The 20,784-nt window shown below is 36.3% G+C and overlaps 2 protein-coding genes across 3 annotated transcripts in view; both read left to right on the plus strand.

Moving 5' to 3' along the window:
* The window catches only part of LOC121262558 (leucine-rich repeat receptor-like serine/threonine-protein kinase BAM2), a 100,260-nt gene that overhangs the window by 22,770 nt on the left and 56,706 nt on the right, over positions 1 to 20,784 (plus strand). The window lies entirely within an intron of this gene.
* Positions 3,092 to 20,784, plus strand: part of LOC121262559 (leucine-rich repeat receptor-like serine/threonine-protein kinase BAM1) — a 119,923-nt gene continuing 102,230 nt past the window's right edge. The window contains exons 1-2 of one of the 2 annotated variants that reach the window (XM_041165081.1): positions 3,092 to 3,770; positions 4,143 to 5,011. In XM_041165081.1, coding sequence (XP_041021015.1) covers positions 3,316 to 3,770; positions 4,143 to 5,011 — 1,324 coding nt within the window. In that variant the 5' untranslated portion in view covers positions 3,092 to 3,315. Of the gene's footprint in view, positions 3,968 to 4,142; positions 5,012 to 20,784 lie in introns of both variants that reach the window. The other variant, XM_041165082.1, reaches the window with a different exon arrangement.

The raw sequence follows: 20,784 nt of genomic DNA on the forward strand, positions 1-20,784 counted from the left end.
TGGCTTCGCAGCGGTGCTCAGTTCCGCGCCCAGCGCGTACGTGGCCAAGCACTCACACTACGCAACGAGCGATGCCCAGTTCCGCGCCCAGCGCGTACGTGGCCAGACATCCTCTAGTCCCCGCCAGCAGAAGGACCACGGAGTCGGCACGAGACCATCTCGTCCGATCCCATTGTCGCCCGGCGACAACCCAGGGGACGTTACTCAGTATATTCCGCTCCCGAGTAACCAGAGGAGCTCCACCGAGTTAATGCCCCATCTCGGCTTGGGGTCGTGATACACACGCACCAAAATTATTCTCACATAAAATCATAGCTTTTCAAAGCACATGAACATGAATGCAATACACGAAAACCCAGTTTTCTTTTACAAACATGATCATGCATGAAATAATGAAATGCACATGTACCAACACAATATCCAAACAACCCATCAACAACAAATATCCAATCAACCAAATCAACCAAACAACTCCAATCACAAATCCATCCGACCCCCGAACTCCTCGGACTCAGTCCGGCATGCCAAAAACACAGTGAAATGGGTTAGTGCAAAAATACATTTAAATTACGAAAGTTCTTTGGAGAAATACTTACAGTGCAATATAATAATTTTCCGAGGATCGCGAAGTTGAAAAAAAGCGACGTTTGAGCAACACCACAGTGTAAAATACACTGTGGCCGTGGGTCACAATTACCAACTTTCCAACGAGGACAAACGAAGACCCAAGATTGATAGGGTAGGGCCTAGGGAGGTCGGTGAAGCTAGTGGTGGTGGTGGTTTGCCGTGGGTGGCGGCGCAAGGGGCGGTTTTAGGCCCGAAAAGTGCAAATCGGAGATGGACTTGGTGGGGCTTCACCGGTGACGGATCGGAGCTGGGGTTGGGTCCAATGGGTTGCCAAGAGGCCGGGGATGAAGTGGTAGGAAGATGGTGGCCGGAGGTGGCGCGACGGCGGCGCAATGGAGGAAGACGTGCCGCGGCGTCGTGGGTTTCGTGGGCTTCGTGGAGGCTAACGGCGGCACGAACGGCGGTGATACTGGTGGGGTAGGACGGCCGGCGGCTGGGGAGTCTAATGGGCTGGGCGGTGACGACCACCGCCGGCGGACGGCGGCGCTGGGAGTGGATAAGGGAAACGGGCGGAGGAGAGGGGAGGAGAGAGAGGAATCGCGCGGGAGAGGAAGGAATAAGGAGAAAAGAAAAAAGAAAAAAAAGAGGAAAAGAAAAAGGAGAGGAAAGAAAAAGAGGGAAAAAGAAATGAGGTCCAATCCTCATAACTTAGGTCACAAAAATGATCCAACGGAAACGATTTTAAAACCACAAGTTAAATAAAATAATTTAAACGTAATGGTAAAGTCAAATTGAAATAATTAAATCCCACGGTAATTAATTTAAATATTAAAAGCAATGTAAATGCACAACAATAAATAAATATTAAGAAAGCACATAAAAATTAATTTTCACCAAATAAAAATCATAGAAATAAACTCACTAAAATCCAACCAAATTAAAATAAGAGAAATTATTTTAATTACATAAAAATAATTCCTTCAGTAAAAATACACTAAAATACGGGGTGTTACAAAAAATGAGTTAGATACTGGTATTGAAATAAGTCTAGTATAATAAGTTAATAACACATAATACTAATTTACTAAAGTATAATAACATGTAATTAGACACTAAAAAATTTAGTATATAATTAAGTTATAAATAAGTTAGACATTAGTATAAAAACATGTAATTAGACTTCATAGTATAAATCTAGTATATAAATAAATTAGACGCTGATATAGAAATAACGAATAAGTCTAGTATAATAAGTCAATAATACATAATATTAATTTACTAAAGTATAATAATATGTAAGAGCATTGGCATTGGATTGGCTATTTTATTCTTCAAATTTTGACTAATATGTAACTTTTTCACTTTTAGCTAATCATTCAAAACTTAAAGTCTACATTGGATTAGTCATCACACTCTCTATAATAATAAAATATTATTATTTTTTATTTTTATATTTTTATAATTAATTAATTATATTTTCATAACCTCCTATAATCTCTAATAATTATATTCACTTTCATTTTTACAATCTAATAAATAAAATTTCATCACACAATATCAAGGAAAAGAGCCGTGGGAGAGAGAAGGAGACAAAATATAATAAACAATGGGTTTAGACAAGCTACAGGACTTTTCATATTTGAAAAGTAAAATGAAATTACTGTAACTCATATTTGAGATGAAAAGTCTTTGGCTAATTCAATGTGGGCCAGTTATTGTTAAAATTAGTCAAATATAAAGATGAAAAGGCATTTGGCTAATCCAATGCCAATGCTCTAATTAGATACTAAAAATAAGTCTAGTATATAAGTAAGTTATAAATAATTTAGACACTAGTGACTAATATAGTATACATGGCAGTAGCTGAATTGTAGACTTGTGATTTTTTTACTTTGTTGTTAAACTCCTATTGTATTTATGGTTAATATTTTTTATAATTAAAGATTTACTGTAAATACTGATGTGGAATGACCATTAACAAGGGCATTTTGTTGATATTCTTCAAAGAGGTTTAATTATGTTTTTAGTAAATTTGAAATTCAAAAGTCCACAAAAAACTTTTGTTTAAAAAGTAGCTAAATATGAAATTAAAAAAAAAAAAAAAAAACTCAAGAAATCCCAAATTTGACTCTGTTCTGACAAGTCAGAGTCAGAGGTGGAGTTCAGATTCGAACTCGATACGACTTTGATTCAGATTTAGAGAATTCTGATTCCGACTAGATCAATGCTCACCCCTAAATCCCCACATTGGATTAGCATAATCTTAATGGCATTTGAAAGCAAACTCAATTCTCTATAAATTCAAATTTCAGAAGACACATCAAATTACAAAGTTTACTAGACCAAAGCAGCTTGACATTGAACCAATCAAAATGCTGGAGAGAAAGTTTGTTCGATACTACTTTAAACCTTGCTCAAGTGAATATTGCGGGAAATGAGATTTTACGTGGATTTGGAGTTTTAAATGAACTAAAGAAACCTTAACTATATATTGATCATTATACAAGACTTCTAGGGCAAAGAGAGGGGCCATAATAGCTCCTATGTGGTCTTCCTTGAAAGAACCCTCCGTAAACACATTGAATCCGAGATACTTTCTCACTGATTATTTTCTTCCTACCAAACTACAGAAAAGCTTGTAGCCACAGACATGAATATACATGGTGGGTCTCAATTTTTCTTTTCAAACCACCATTATAAGACTTCACGCTTAACTTATTACAAACATCTTTCTCACTCCCGCTCCATATGTGCTTCTTCATTACCTCTCTAAACCAAATAATGAAAGTACAGAGAAATACAAAAATGCAACTCCTCCTGTCCCTTCTGATTATGTGCCTTCTCCACGTCCATCCAACCCTCTCCGGCGGATATCTCCTCTCGGAATACAGAGCCCTCCTCTCCATCAAGTCCTCCATGACTGATGACCCACAATCAGCTCTTTCTATGTGGAACACCTCCACTAGCCACTGCACCTGGTCGGGTATCACATGCCACCCTTCCCGTCATCGCGTGACCATCCTCGACCTCTCAGACCTTCGTCTCTCTGGTACTCTCTCCCCTGACCTGGCTCATCTCCGTTTCCTCTCCAACCTCTGCGTCGCCTCCAATCAACTCTCCGGGGCCATCCCCGCCGAGCTCTCTTCCCTCTCTGCCCTCCGCGTCCTCAATCTCTCCGACAATCGCTTCAACGGCAGCTTCCCCTCCCAACTCTCCCTCCTCAAGAACCTTCAGGTTTTGGATCTCTACGACAACGACTTGACCGGTGACTTACCCTTGGCCGTCACTCAAATGCCCAACTTACGCCATTTGCATCTCGGCCGTAACTTCTTCTCGGGTGGGATCCCGTCCCAGTTCGGGCAATGGAAATTCCTAGAATACTTGGACGTATCCAATAACAAACTTGGGGGTCCTATACCGCAGGAGATAGGAAACTTGACCAACCTCAGGCAGCTCTACATTGGACAGTACACCAATATGTACGAAGGTGGCATACCCCAAGAGATCGGGAACCTATCGGAACTAGTTCGTTTCGAAGCCAACGGCTGTCTTAACTTATCCAGTGAGAGCTTCCCCTCCCAGCTCTCCCTCCTCAAGAACCTTCAGGCTTTGGATCTCTCTCACAACCGCATGACAGGTGACTTGCCCTTGGCCGTCACTCAAATGCCCAACTTGCGCCATTTGAATCTAGGTGGTAACTACTTCTCAGGTCGGATAACGCCCCAGTTCGGGCAATGGGAGTTCCTGGAATACTTGGCCGTATCCGGTAACAGGCTCCAAGGTCCTATACCGCAGGAGATAGGAAACTTGACGAACCTCAGGGAGCTCTACATTGGACAGTACCCCAATATGTACGAAGGTGGCATACCCCAAGAGATCGGGAACCTATCGGAACTAGTTCGTTTCGAAGCCAACGACTGTCTTAACTTATCCAGTGAGAGCTTCCCCTCCCAGCTCTCCCTCCTCAAGAACCTTCAGGCTTTGGATCTCTCTCACAACCGCATGACAGGTGACTTGCCCTTGGCCGTCACCCAAATGCCCAACTTGCGCCATTTGAATCTAGGTGGTAACTATTTCTCAGGTCGGATAACGCCCCAGTTCGGGCAATGGAAATTCCTAGAATACTTGGACGTATCCAATAACGAACTCGGAGGTCCTATACCGCAGGAGATAGGAAACTTGACCAACCTCAGGGAGCTCTACATTGGGTACTCAAATAAGTATGAAGGTGGCATACCCTCGGAGATCGGGAACCTATTGGAACTAGTTATTTTCGAAGCCAGAGACTGTAACTTATCTGGCGAGATACCACCGGAGATCGGGAACTTGGTGCGCTTGAAATCCTTGGACTTGTGGTATAATGTTTTTACAGGCGAGATACCACCGGAGATCGGGAACTTGGTGAGCTTGAAATCCTTGGACTTGTCGTATAATGTTTTTACAGGCGAGATACCACTGGAGATCGGGAACTTGGTGAGCTTGAAATCCTTGGACTTGTCGTCTAATGTTTTTACAGGCGAGATTCCTGAGTCTATTGGCGACATGCTGGAACTGGAGGAGTTGAGGTTGTGGGAGAACAACTTTACCGGGATCATTCCTCAGAGGCTGGGAAAGAATGGGAAGCTTCAGCTTCTTTATCTTTCATGGAATAAACTGACTGGTACTCTGCCTCCTGATATGTGATTTGGGAATCGGCTTGAGACTCTGAATACTAAGGAAAATTTATTGGTCGGTCCAATCCCGGACACACTTGGGAGGTGCGAGTCGCTGTCTGAGATACGAATGGAGCACAACTTTCTCAACGGTTCAATGCCAAGAGACCTCTTCGGTTTGCCCAATCTCACCCACGTGACGCTGCAGAATAACCGTTTGACTGGGAAGTTTCCCATTTCCTCGAGAAACAATTCTAAATTGTTTACACTAGATATTTCTGACAACAAGATTCATGGGAAGCTACCTAGTTGGATCTGGAGACTTCCCGGTTTTGACTTTTTGAATCTTTCTCATAATTGTCTAGAGACTCTAGATGTGAATTTAAACTCTTCCCAAACTTCCGTATCAAGATTGAGGATCATAGACCTTCACTCCAACCAGCTCCAAGGGCAACTTTCAACTCTCACACTTAATTTTCAAAACATCATTCCACGTTGGGACTATGATCTACACCTGCTGCCCTCTTTTTTCTTCTTTGTTTCAAGGAATAAATTTGACGGGACTATTCCTATGTCACTGTGCAAAGCTACCTATCTTGTTGCTCTAGACTTGTCCCATAATCACTTGACTGGCACGATTCCCCAATGCTTAATTGAAATGAGTACAAGACTAAGCGTGATGGATTTAGGGGGAAACAATCTTGCTGGCATAATTCCTGATTCATTTTCAGACTTCTGTAGTTTAAAAGCTTTGGTTTTGCATGGAAATCAACTAGAAGGAGAGCTACCAAAATCCCTGGCCAAGTGCAATACAGAGTTGGAGGTTTTGGACGTCGGGAACAACCGCATTCAGGATACCTTCCCATGTTATTTGAAGAACATAGACACATTGCGAGTCCTTATTTTGCGATCTAACCAATTTTATGGGTCTATTAATTGTCTAGACGCTAATACCACATGGTCCAACCTTCAAATTTTATACCTGGCCTCAAACCATTTTGTTGGTAAGTTTCCAATACGTTACTTTTCTAGCTGGAAGGCAATGTTAGGAACCGAAAATAAGGCTGGCCAATATATAATGCCAGTTCACTCCTATCAAATTACGGTAAATGTTACATTAAAAGGTCAAGAATTGGAGTTGGTGAAGGTCCTAACTATCTTCACCTCACTTGACCTGTCGTGCAACAGGTTTTATGGACATATACCTGCAGAAATAGGAGAATTCAAAGCCCTATATGCCCTCAACTTATCTCACAATTGTTTTTCAGGAAAAATCCCACGAGCTTTAGGAAACTTGACTGGTCTTGAGTCATTAGACTTGTCAAGCAACAAGCTCATTGGAGAGATTCCTCTCCAACTTGCAGATGGCCTTATTTTCCTGTCAACCCTTAACCTTTCGTTCAATTATTTGGTGGGAAAGATTCCACAGATCAAGCAATTTCGTACATTTCTAGAAAATTCATTCCAAGGAAATATAGGATTATGTGACTTTCCTCTGAAAGAAAAATGCATACATGAAGAATTGGGACCGTCACCTTCTCCATCTGAAGAATCTCACTCATATTCTGGGAATTCTATTGATTGGAAATTCTTAAGTGTTGAATTGGGATTTGTTTTCGGCTTCGGGATTTTTATTGGACCTCTTTTATTTTGGAAGAGGTGGAGGAAACGCTACTATGAACATGTCAACAACATTGTTTTTAAGATGTTCCCTTGGACATACATAAGAATAGAAAATCATCGAAGGCGAGCACACAGGAATCAAGGACAGCAAGCACGAAGGGATCAAGGTGGGAGGGATTAGTGATAGATATGAGGAGCAATGCTAGTCAATGATGTCAAGTATGTCTTCAATTGATTTTTTGGTATGCAATTAAATGTTGTCCGAAGTGATGTATTATAAATTAGCAAGATTGTTGAAATTCGTAAGGCATGATCTCCTACATGGCAGGCTACACAACTTGAGCTGGAGTTGGATAGATCATTACAAAGTTGTTCTAGCTGGGAAGTCCTAATTGAGAAGTAATACTAAAATAAGAAATATGAGGAAGCAATATGGCCTTCCTCGATCGTTATGGCCGGGAATGAAGCCATAAGAAGATGTTTAATTCGCGAGGTAGAAAGTAAAATAAGAAATTACATTTGTATAAGTTTTTAATAGTATTGGCGTTACTTTATGTAAGAATTTAGTCAAATTTAGCAAAATATATGAAACCACTGTTTGTGGTTTGCATTAATTTCCTCTATACCATTAAATTATTATTTCTTTCTTTAATTTATTATTAATTCATCTCTTTGTTAATTGGGAGAGAGAGTAGATCAGGGCAATCAAATTAAGGAAGAGAGAGAAAAAAATATTAATCTATTATTTAGCTGCAAAACAGTGTTAAATTTGTTGGGAGTTTTAGGTAAGTTTGGATTCGAAAAGTGTTTCATCTCATCTTATTTCATCATTATAAATTTTTATAAATTTTTACATAAAATATAATAAACAATTCATCTTTTTCAAATCTCAAAACAATAATAATATTAAAATAATATTTTAACAATATTTTTTTCAACTTTTACTTTTCATCTCATCTCTAAATTTAAACCGGCCCTTAGCTTAAAATTGTTTTTGCTAACTTTTACGAAAGTCAATGCTAATGAAACTTGATCCATAAACTTTCACTATCTAAATATTTTACAATGTCAATCTCAATGCTCCATCCATAAACTTTCACTATCTCAAAACTGTTTATACCTCAGTTGAAACTATTATTTTCGATAGAATTTATTCACTATAAAACATATTCCATGCGACAAAAGTGAAAGTTCATCGCAATTGATCAACCCAGACTTATTTTTCTCGACCAATTTGCCGCAAACAAATTGAGGCCGAGTGAAATATATTGTGGCGATTTACATGCTTTTTGCGGTGAACTTCCCTCTCCGCAAAAGGACAGATTTCTTGTTGTGCCACTAAATGCTGACTTGGTTAGCATAAATAATTAAAAATATAAATGAATCTTATATATTTATAAATATAGGTGTAGCTATCAAGTTGTGACATTTCAGCTATTGTCGAATATGTACATGACTGTCTTGGTTTTCGCGATTGGATAATTTGGATCTACGGGATTCCGATCTAAATTCTAAAAATAATTCTTCAATCCATTTTCATATATAGGCTGATCTGTTTCTCTCTGGTTCTATATAAACACAAATTTATATTTATTGAAAAATAAAGATTTGCTTGTGGACTTTAAGTTTAGAATTCATCTATCTGTCGGGATACAATCATAAAGTTGGACTTGAATGGACAAGTATAGCAATAGTCTAGCCAAAGTCGAAGTCAAAATTTGGCTAAAACTAGATGTTTTGCTTAAATGCCAAAACCATTCAAGTATAACCTCACATTAGACTAGGTAACTATAAGCCAAAATAATAATATAATATTATTTTTTTAATAATAAAATTTTAATTTTTTTTTCATATTTTGCAATTATATTAACCATATCTTAATTAATAATTTAATTTTTTATTAACTTATTATTTCCCAACTATTTTTTTAACCTAATTATCCAACACAAACCACATTTACAATTATTGTAAGGAATGTCTTTGTCTTCTAATAGCAATTCATACACGTTTATCATGTCCAATAATGTGAATGCATACACATTCCTGTCCAGTATATACACATTCCCAACTTAAAAAAAATATCTTAATTCATCATGAACTCCATCATAAGAAATACGCCATTCATCCTCTTTTTGCTAGAAAAAAGATATACATGCCATTCCCAAACCAAACCAAACTTATACATGTCATTTCCAAACTCAATGCAAATATAAAACAATTGAGAACATAAATCCAACCCACTATACATGCCATTTCCAAACTTAACATTAGAATACTGAACATGTCACTTTGATTAACAATTTCAAATACAAAATATGTCCAGTTGTAGTATCTAATCAAAAGAAAGTCCATAAAAAATGTCCAGTCATTCCATCTAATACAAAACTGTCCAGTTGTATTATCAAATAAAAAAACTGTCAAATTCCAGTTGCACGATGTCTAGGGATATTAGTTCGAAGGGCTCGTCGGTCTCTCTGATAGCCCCGATGCTTGTTCCCTGCTCCAGGCACAGCCAGTTCATTTATATATATGCCTTGGTTTCTCTCTAGACTCTAGATAAATACCGACATGGATTCTTTGTGTTTTGTTCTTTCTGTGTGTAGGGGTGTAAAATAAGTAGGGGGAGAAAATAGTAAGCAAGCTGCAGTAATAGAAAAGGATGCAAGAAAAAATTGGTGAAGGACTTTAGCACAACTTATCAATTGTTTACGGTCATATTTTACTATTTGTGGCGGAAGTTTCCCACATTTGCGGCGACAAATATCACTGGGACTGTATGTTGTATATGTGACTAGAACTAATTTTGCCGCAATATACTTTTTGAGATACGTTATTTGCGTCCACTTTTCCTGAGAAGGATTGTATGTTTGAGATACGTTACAATTTGTGCCAGTTATTCACAAACATATCACTACAAGAAATCAGGGTTTTTCCAAAGCTCAAAATCGCAAAAACTCCATATAGTCACTGCATTTGATCATTTTCGTCGATTTTTAGTTCGGTGCAGTTTCGACAAAATTACTGCTTCACTTCTGAGTTAACATAGTGAGAGGCAAAAAAATCAGAAAAGACTAAAATTACAGGAGATTTTTGTTCATCGCAAATGTCCTAAAAAACGACGGAAATGGTTTTTCCGTTTAACATTAAATCGTTGAGAAAAGCTCAATTACGGCGATATATATCGTCGCAAAAAATTAATAAATCGCCAAAAATGTGTCTTCTTTTTTCCAGCGATATAGAGACATTGTTGCTATTATATATTCCACTTGTTATGTCGCATACAAATCGCCGGAATAGCAGAATTGCATCGATTATTCACGTCGCCGCAATAGCCACATAGCCTCTATAACTTATTTTCTGCGATCATGAATCGCCACAAAAGATGCTTTGGTTTATTTATTTTTTTCCTTAGCCCAAAGACGGTGGCTGGGCTTTAAATTAAAACTTCATCTAAATAATGTTTATCTTATTAACACGTTATTTATCACATTTCAGGTCAGTCACTAAATATTTAAGTTATGTAAAATAATATTGTTTCGTCATTCATTGTGGCACACTTCTCATTCATAATATTATGTGTTAATTTTCAATCCTATTTCATCTAAATTTTTCTTGAAATAAATTGACTTCTAGGAGTGTTTATCCAGCACCTGAAATATAATATTAATACTTAGAAATAGAAAACATAAAGAAAAAAGATTGAACTTTCATTATATGCACAGATGAACATGTAGGATTCCCATGTTCAAATCTTTGAGCACCATTTTCATCTAATTTAATAAATTAAAGACATTCATTCATCCAAACTCAATTAGAAATTCACACTAATGTAGTTATGGGCTATACACTGGGGTGGACCAATTGAAACCCAGAACCTACAACTTAACTACTAAATATTGAGAACACATTATGCGACGAATATATTTGAAAATGTGCACATTCATTCAAATTTGTTAACTGTGCTGCTCCTCTATATTTAAAAATTATATCTAGTCAGCTATAACAATATGCACCTTGGCATGAGGGGTGGGTAGAACAACTTCAACATGACTGCATCAATACCCTTATACTTTTGGCAGATTTCATATTTCCATCTCTCCAACTCCAATCTGGTAGTTATACATAAAATGCATTAGTACATGAACATTATACCAGTTATAGAGGAGCAGTGCATTCGTTGCGCGCATTGACCAATTAACATAAATAAAATATGAGATGGTCTTATTAACCAGCTTAATTAGAATAAAGCTGGAAAACTTACCACCATGAAAGGTTGCCCTCATGATCATATGCATGGAAAGGATTCAAATAATCTGGTGTACTAAATGAAGATGAATAGCAAGAAGCAGTCAATAATTACTTGGTGTACTAAATGAAGATGAATAGCAAGTGCTACTAACTTAAAAGGTAATACTTTTATTCTTTTGAAACTTAGTCCAATTGTAACATAATCGAATATGCAGAACGTTAGTTACGTTAATGAATTGAATGTACAGATAAAAGAATTATTATTGTTTTTTATTTTTTTTTCCTTTAGCCACTGTTGAAATCCAAATAACAGCTAGCAAGGTTTATAAAAGGATACCTAGGCAGATTCCATATTATAATTTTAAACCAACCAACTGCTATTGTATTAGGGAGTAGTGTCATAAAGTGTCCAAGGAACTACCATACAAACCTAAGCATTTGGGGGTCAAAGTGCTATATCATGGTACAAACGCTATTGGGATTTACACTTTCCTATCAATTTAAAATTTAAGATCTTAGAATAGAGCCAAATTTTGAACAGATCTAACAAATATATTAATTCCAGGTCCTGTCTCTCAATCTCATGGTGCACTATCACCACACTACAACACAATTGCTTTTTAGTGACGGTTGGGAAATTGTGACAGTCCCTAGACCGTCACTAAAAGGCATTTTCTGTGACAGTTTCTGGAAACCGTCACTAAAGATAGAATGAGATTTTTTTACGTTCCAACGTATGGGAAATATGCGTTCGAACGTCATATATACGTTCGAACGTTATGTCTGTTTACGTTTGAACGTAAAATGTTTTGGCGCAACCGTTCGAATGTTATTAATTTTACGTTCAAACGTAAAATGTTTGCACCAATGTTCGAACGTTAAGTAATAACATTCAAATGTTCATTGTAAATTTAAATTAAATGACTTTAATTTAAAAATTATGTGGTTTTTATTGTGCATAATTTGTGAACAAGTCTAAAAAATTGAATTGTATATATTTATATATACACACTTTGTAATATATAAATATATATTATTGATTTATATATATTTGAAATGCAGTGATTTAGTATTAAAGTTGGAAAATATAACATCAAAGAAGATTAAAAATTGAAATTAAAAAACGATAGAAATATTAAATAATATTTTTCGTTACAAATATTAAAAATAAAATACAAAATTTGATAGAATGTAGTAAACAACAGTCAGATGATAACGTTATCCGCAAAAGTCGAACTCTGTACCTCCTCAGTCAAGGTATCAACCTTGTCGTTGAGGATAGTTACACGATGGGTGAGTTCGGCAACAGACGCCGATATAGCCTCGAGCGATCGATTGATCTTATGATTGATATGCGCAGTCAGCTGTGAGATAACCGCATCAACCCAAGCAGGCCGCACATCTCTTGCAAATATACTCGGCGTATGCTGACTACTACTCCCGACATGACCTGGCTTAGGCTGCGTCGGAGGAACTAGATCCTCTACAGGGGTGGCTGACGTCCCCTCGCCTGTCCAATGCTACGTCGATGCGTGGTCATGTCGAGGGGGCTCATCTGATCTTTGATCCGCTCCTCTGGCTGGGTCGGCACTCCCCGTGCAAGTAATAGTCGGCTGATTAGGACACCATATGGGAGATTATCCGTGGAGACGATGCTCGCCTCGTAACGAATCCTCTCAAAGATGTGAAGTGGCAAATCTATAGGATCTCCACGTGCCACTCGTATCAAAAATTGTGCCCGAAGCCGACTAAATGTGGTTTTATGAGCCACAGGATCGACATTTGTTGCAACAATAAGGTGCAACATGCGGAAGAAATGCAGCAGATGGTTCTGGTTGAAGGCGTTCTTCCGCTCGATCTGCATGCAGTCCCTCCCGGTGAGGATGTAGAAATCCTCGTCTCGGTCATCATCCCGAGCCTCGACGCCAGTATCCTTAGCCTCTGACTGGCCTGCATCTCTGGCTGAGGCTGGCTCAAATGGGCGGCCAGTAGATGATGTAGAAGTGCCTACATCCTCACGGGGTGTCGAGTGTGCAAATGTCTCAACTCCTGGACGAATCCTGAGGTGCTCGCCGATGACATCTGCTGATACCTCAATGGAAACACCGCGTACAGTCACAGTGTGAGAGGATGCATCCTGAGGCATGTCACACATCCCCATATAGAATTCTTGAACCATTGAGGGGTATACCTTCCCCCTCAATGTGCAGATATTTTCCCAGCCTCTACTGAGAAAAACATCTCTCAGGTTCGTCTGCTGCCAACAGAGTTCGTCGAACTCATTAATTAAGACCTCCCGCTCTACCATAACAGTACGAGCTCCGATACGGGCAGTGTCCGACGTGGCTCCTTCCCTCCCTCGTTTCCTAGTATGCAGTGGAAGAGCCATATCCTGAAAATAGAAAAGGAAAAAAAAAATTATTCACAATAATGCATTTTTTTATATTAATTTTAAGCTGCTCTGCAGTATCAAACGTTAAAGATAAAACGTTCGGACGTTTATTTATACGTTCGCACATAAAATAATGTAAATAAATTTACGTTCGAACGTAAAACAAATACGTTCGAATGTAAAAATGTACGTTCGAACATAAGCAGTAAATAAATATTGGCTGACGTACGTTCAGACGTTAAAACAAATACATTCGAACGTATTTGTTTTATGTGTGAACGTAAATATGAACGTCCAAACGTCGAAGCATGAATAATGTAGAAAATCACTACGTTCGGATGTTATAATTAAACGTCCGACCGTATGTGATTTACGTGCGAAAGTAAAATATTCACGTTCGAACGTATGTCGTTTAATAATATTTAAAAAGTAGTACGTCCTGACGTAGACAATAAACGTTTAGACCGAAAATTGATGAATATGACGTCCGAATGTAAGACAATTAACTTTCGAACGTGGAAGCCGTAACGGCTCTGTAATTTAAACGTCGTACATTCGAATGTCTTGGTGAAATGTTCGAACGTTTCGATGCAGAATGGTTGAGTCGACTTAGCCATTATTGAAATCTCAAAAATTTCTCTACAAGGTTCTAAATGTCGAAATGTCACTGTGGAAATGAAGTATACACTTCAAGAAACATTTCTACGGTGACTATTCGGCCAATGACTGGCCGTGGTGGCCAGAAAATGAAGTTGAAAATCCGGTAACCACTTATCCGGTTTTAAACAAAACTCAATCCAAATCTCAATAAAATACATGTTATTTGAATAAAAGATGAATGCCTAACTTTTAGTGACGGTTGTGGCGGAGTTGAAGGCAGCGGTGACGGAGGCGTGGCGGCGTGCAACGGAGTAGACGATGGATACGTTTTGGAAATGTCGTTTCGACATTCAGTTTTGGCCTTATATACACAGAACGTTCGAACGTACTTATTATTACGTTCGAACGTTTTTCAATTTAATTTCCAAAATTTTATCTATAATATATTATATTATAAATGTTTATGTTATATATTAGGATGTTATATAATATTATTAACAATTAGATTATTGGTTTTTTTGTGAGTGCTTGTTATATTTCTAAAGTTTAGCAATATGTTTATACATGTTGTTGTGATTTTATGCTTACTCTTGAAATAATTGTGATTATTGTTTGTGAATTTTGTGAATAGTTTATGAGTTTATAGTGTTTATAAAGTAATAATTTAATATATATTATTGATTTATATATATGGTATAGTTTATATATTATATACATTTATGTTCTCATTTAAAGTATTATACTATCATACTATACAATGTAGTATATAGTTATAGATATATAAAATGTAGTATATATATTATAGTATAAGTTAGTATATAATAAAGAATTTAATAAGTAACAATTTAATATATATTATTGATTTATATATATGGTATAATTTATATATATTATATACATTAATGTTCTCATTTAAAGTATTATGCTATCATACTATACAATGTAGTATATAGTTATAGATATATAAAATGTAGTATATATATTATAGTATAAGTTAGTATATAATAAAGAATTTAATAAGTAACAATTTCATATATATTATTGATTTATATATATGGTATAGTTTATATATTAGTTACATTTATGTTCTCATTTAAAGTATTATGCTATCATACTATTAAATGTAGTATATAGTTATAGATATATAAAATGTAGTATATATATTATAGTCGGGAAATTTCCCGCTCGATTAAGGTATCTGTGTGATTATTCAGACTTTTGGACGTTTATACTATACGTTCGAACGTCATTTGATGAAAATCACCAGAAAATTATGTACATCCGAACACCAAATCTGTTAACGTTCGAATGTTAGTTAAATTAGTGCGGGAAATTTTCAGCTCAAATATGGTAACACTTTGATGAAATGTACGTTCAGACGTTTAAGTTAAATGTTCGAACGTTCATCTGTAAATCTACGAACGTTCGAACGAAAAATTGTAATACTTTCGAACATATATGAGGAAAGTGCGGGAACTTTCCCGCTAGATTTTATGTTATATCATAAGAAGGGTATGTTTGAACGTGTACTGTAAACGTCCGAACGTTCTGGGCGGTTATAATTTTAGAATATAACGTTCGGACGTACAACTTAAACATTCAAACGTTTAAACTAATAATTTTAGAACTTAATCAGTACGCGCATGGGAGGAAGCAGATCATTTCTTCTTCTCCCGTGCGCGCAACAGAGAGAGAGGGTCCTGCTGGAGAGAGAGAGAGAGAGAGAGGGTTAGAGTGAGAGAGAGTTGAGTTAGAGAGTGAGAGAGAGTTGAGTTTTGGTAAGAAAAAATTTTTATTTCTTGTCTTTATTTGAATTTTATGATATTAATATAATGTGTTTTTGTTATAGAATATTTTTAATAAGTTAGTGTTGTATTTTTTTAAAGGATTGCTTGTTTTGGGAAGTTGGAAGATTTTGATTTGTAAGAGGATATTGTGAGTGCTAGGTATATTTCTAAACTTTATCAATATGTTGTTGTGATTTTATGCTTACTCTTGAAATATTGTGATTATTGTTTGTATAGTTTGTAAATAGTTTGTGAGTTATTGTAAATATGTTGTGATATGAATTTGAAATATTGTGTTTATTATTAGAAATATATTGTCATTAGGCTTTGTTAATACATGTTTATTGCTTACTCAAGTTTAGAAATATGTTAATACATGTGGCATGTTATTTTGTGAATATATTGTGAGTTATTGTGAATATATTGTGATATGGACTTTAAATATTTAAATTATTATTTGTGAATGATGTTTGAATATGTTTACATTGTTACAAATATATTGTCCTTAAGCTTTGTTAACACATGTGGCATGTTATTTTATGCTTACAATTGAAATATTGTGATTATTATTTGTATAGTTTGTAAATAGTTTGTGAGTTATTGTGAATATGTTGTGATATGGATTTGAAAAATTGTGATAATAATATTTCAAATTAAGTAATAACAAATAAAAGTAACTCTTTAAGAATTATAATAATTAAAATTATTATATAACCATTGAAATTTAAGTATGATAATTAAATATTTATAATAATATTTGAAATTAAGTAATAACAAATAAAAGTAACTCTTTAAGAATTATAATATTTAAAATTATATTATACTTCTTTTACAATTTAAGTATAACAATTAAAATTATATTTTAAGAATGATAATAATTAAAATTATAACATAACCTTTAAAATACTCTTCAATAAAAAAGTCTTGAACCTACTAAATAAGTAGAGTTTGAATATGTAAATATACTTATTTATTATAAACTAAAGAGAAAGAAAACCGTGAATGAGTTGATTAATATATTATATTTTTGACCTGATTCCCTTGTTAGGATGAATTCGACATCGACTTTGGCTGTAGCGAGGATTTGAGAACCGTGAATGAGTTGATGGCTACACTCTTTCACAATGTGAACTTGGGAAGTGCTCATGTATGGGTAGGGGGAGCAAATAGTAATCTGCAGTGAGAGAAGTTGGAAATGTGAAGCAAAGACAATTAGGATGAGAGCATGCCCACTTGTGAAAAACAAGAAGATGCAAGACAAAATGTGTAATGACTTCAGCTGTGAAGTAATACCTAACAACAAATATGCTAATTGCTAAACACCCCCACCTATTTGGGCTTTTTTCTTGTCAACTATTTTCTTTAAAGAAAAGAGAACTATAGGAATGAGGATTGGATTATGGTGCTCACTGCATGCACTAAAAGTGTGGCCAATTCCAGAACAAAAAAAAGGAAGCCTATATACAATAGCTGCAACCACAAATTAAGAAATCTAAAAAATTACAAGCCAAATAGAAAGAACAAACTTAAGAAACCAACCTGCAAGAAGAGGAGCAGATCATACATATAATAAAAAAAATAAAGAAGCAAAGACCTAATACCTCACTTGGATAATCTCAAATAAGGAAAACCAATTATGTCTATGCGAAGAATGCCTCTTAACTGACTAGAAAAAGTATATCTACCATCAACCTAGTCCGTATTTAAACCCTCAACACTCTCACCAAAATATGGGCTCTTGATTTTAAATGTCAACACATGGGATGATGTTGATCCTTGGATTAGGAGCTATTAAAAAAAATATTGTACCATATGTATCGTTTTGCACATTATGACACAACATCTTTAAGCTATCAAATAAAATTATAATATACAATATTTTACAAATCAAAGAAGCTTATCCTTTGAAGAATTTCTATGAAATAGCGTCATTTTGGCCGGGATGGCTAGCGGGCATTCCCTCTCCAAAACCATATTAGAGTCTTAATTTTTCTTCTCTACTTATATCAAATCATCTCGTGTATTTCCAATAGTTTATTCAAGAATATTTTCAATAGGGAAAAATCCTCTTCAACTTTAATCTTCATTTTCTTGAAAAAAAAACTCATTTCAATATAGTTCAACCCATCAAAGGCTCAAAATTAGTGAACTATTATGAATCTCGGCAGATTATAACACAATCTCTTATCTTGATATTGCAATTCTCCAAACAATTTGTATCAAAACGCCAATCGCTTTTATCTTCATTAGTTGTAAAACAAATAAAGAAAACAGAGAAAGGGGAAGTAGAAACTTCAGAAAGGGGACTTCAAGATTCGTGTATTCAAGATTCTTGATTTTCTATACAATTACTTATGACGACAAAATGAATATATATAGGGAAATGATACACTTCCTGTTGGGGCTACCGCTGGTAGCTCCCGCTCCCATTTTTTATTTTTACTTAGTGATTAAGGATGTGTTTTTTAATAATATTATATTTTTTTATTTTTTTTTAAAATATTTAGAAGTATTAAAAAATACAAATAAGAAAAAGCAAAAAACAAAAAACAAAAAAAATCGTATTAGGGGTGTAAAATAGTAAGTAAGCTGCAATAATACAACAAGATGCAAGACAAAATTGGTGAAGGACTTCAGCACAACTTATCAATTGTTTACGGTGATATTTTAGTATTTGTGGCGACAAATATCACTGCAAATGTATGTTGTATATGTGACTAGAAGTAATTTTGCCGCAATATACTTTTTGAGATACGTTATTTGAGTCCACTTTTCCCGGCAAGGATTGTATATTTGAGATACCTTACAATGATGTTTTGAGATAATGTTGCGTAATTAGCGGCGAGAAGAAATGAAGGAGATAGTTTTTTGCAGCGCTATTTTGTACTTTTTGCACTATTTTAGTGCCACAAATAGTTTCCGTTGAAGATAAATGCAACTTGGGATCAATTTATAATTGGAGTTAATTTTTCCGTGATGATTAATTTGATTTTAAAAATAGTTATTAACGAATATAATTAATTTCCCACAAGAAATTTAATATAAGAGAACAAAAGACTCAGATATCTACAATTTGTTGCCCATCCCAAATAATACATTTATTATTCTAATTAGTCAATTCAAATACCATACGTATATTGATAAAAAAAAAATACAATACGTATTATATATAGACTACAATTTGCGCTAGTTATTCACAAACATATAAATGGTAACCAAGTTAAAACCCGAGCCCAACTTACAGCATTCGATTTGGGAATGCCTCGTAGCACTTTGTACCATGCATATGAATGTACAAGGGGGGAAAAAAAAAGTCCCAAATTGAAATCTCGGAGTATTAACAACAACCGCATCAATCAATTGAGTTTTCTTCGAAGGTGTCGGTCATTTTGCTTCATTTTAATATTTTATGGCAAGAACTCATTGTAGTGAAAAGCAAAGGCGGCTCAATGTGAATTGAGATCAAATATAAAAGTTTAAAACCAGACTATTATATTTTAACATATCAGCTCCTATATCATTACTAAGAGAAATAATACTTACAGTCGTGAGTTTCTAAGATCATGAACCAAAGGAACTTTCCCAATCCTACCCCAAAAGCTCAATTCGCAATATTGAGTTTCATCCTGTACTTCTAAAGGACTACGAAGGATTCCATTAGGTCATCGGCGTGCCCCTCTATCTCCTTGCTCTTGACAAGTAGGTCGTCGACATACACTTCTACGCTATGACCGATTTATTCTTTAAACATCCAGTTAACCAACCTCTTATAGGTGGCTCCGACTTTCTTGAGGCCGAAGGGCATAACCTGGTAGTAGTACATACCTAGAGCCGACGTTCAAGAAGCTCAATATCTTGTGTATGGTTGTCGAGTCAACGATCAAGTTGATGCGTGGCAAAGGGAAGCTGTCCTTTGACATGCCTTGTTCAAGTCGGTGAAGTCTACACACATCTTCCACTTGCCATTCAACTTTTGTACTAAGACCACATTGGAAAGCCATTTCGGGTAATGGGCTTCCCGAATGAATCTCGCAGCCAGTAGTCAGTCGACCTCCTCTGCTATTGTGAAGTACTTCTCTACGATGAAGCTTCGCCTCTTTTTTCAGATCTTCCTTGCGTCGAGCTTCACACTCAAGCGATGTTTTATTACGTTCCTATCGGTCCCAGGCATATCAGCATGGCGACAAGCAAATACCTCTTGATGTTCAACTAGGAGCAATATTAATTGGGACCTCGTTCCGCTACTCATCCTCATCCCTAATCTCACCCTCCTCTCCGAATGCAAGATGTCCAGGGATATCAGCTCAAAGGACTCATCGGTCTCTCTGATAGCCTCGAAGCTTGTCCCTGCTCCGAGCACAAGCCTTGCCACATGCTCCTCTATCTCTACGGTTGTTATGTCTTCTCGACCTGTGGGTGCATCTTCTTGGTTGTGGGCCATTTGGAAGCGAGTCGCAGTTGGAGTATAAAAGGCATGCTAATGCTGTTAGACCAAAATAATTTTGTATCACACATATGATGCCACCTTTGAATGCATATTTTGTAGCCACTTGCGGTGATGACACTCTAGGTACTTGCAAGGGTGGAAGAAAGGGTGGCTGGGTGCGAATGTGTCACCGCCGATGCCAAGTCAGAATCTCTAGAACTAGAGAGTAGTGAGAAGTTAGAGAGAGTGATCTAGTTCGTAACATGCATTTTTCTCGGCCTCATGTTCTCTCCTCGTTGGGGTCCTATCCACTCAGACTGCCATACTATCACATTCAATACGGCAGCCCCTTCTCAGCAACTGGGTCTTCTATCAAGATTTCCTACACGCATGCCATGTCAGTGTATTTAATGCAGCATTTCCTCTTCGCATGTAATATCGGCAGGGCTCCACCTGCATCTGCCATGATCTGGATCTCCCCTACAAAAG

The sequence above is a fragment of the Juglans microcarpa x Juglans regia genome, chromosome 4S (assembly GCF_004785595.1).
Source record: "Juglans microcarpa x Juglans regia isolate MS1-56 chromosome 4S, Jm3101_v1.0, whole genome shotgun sequence".
In the NCBI taxonomy this organism is placed as follows: Eukaryota; Viridiplantae; Streptophyta; class Magnoliopsida; order Fagales; family Juglandaceae; genus Juglans; species Juglans microcarpa x Juglans regia.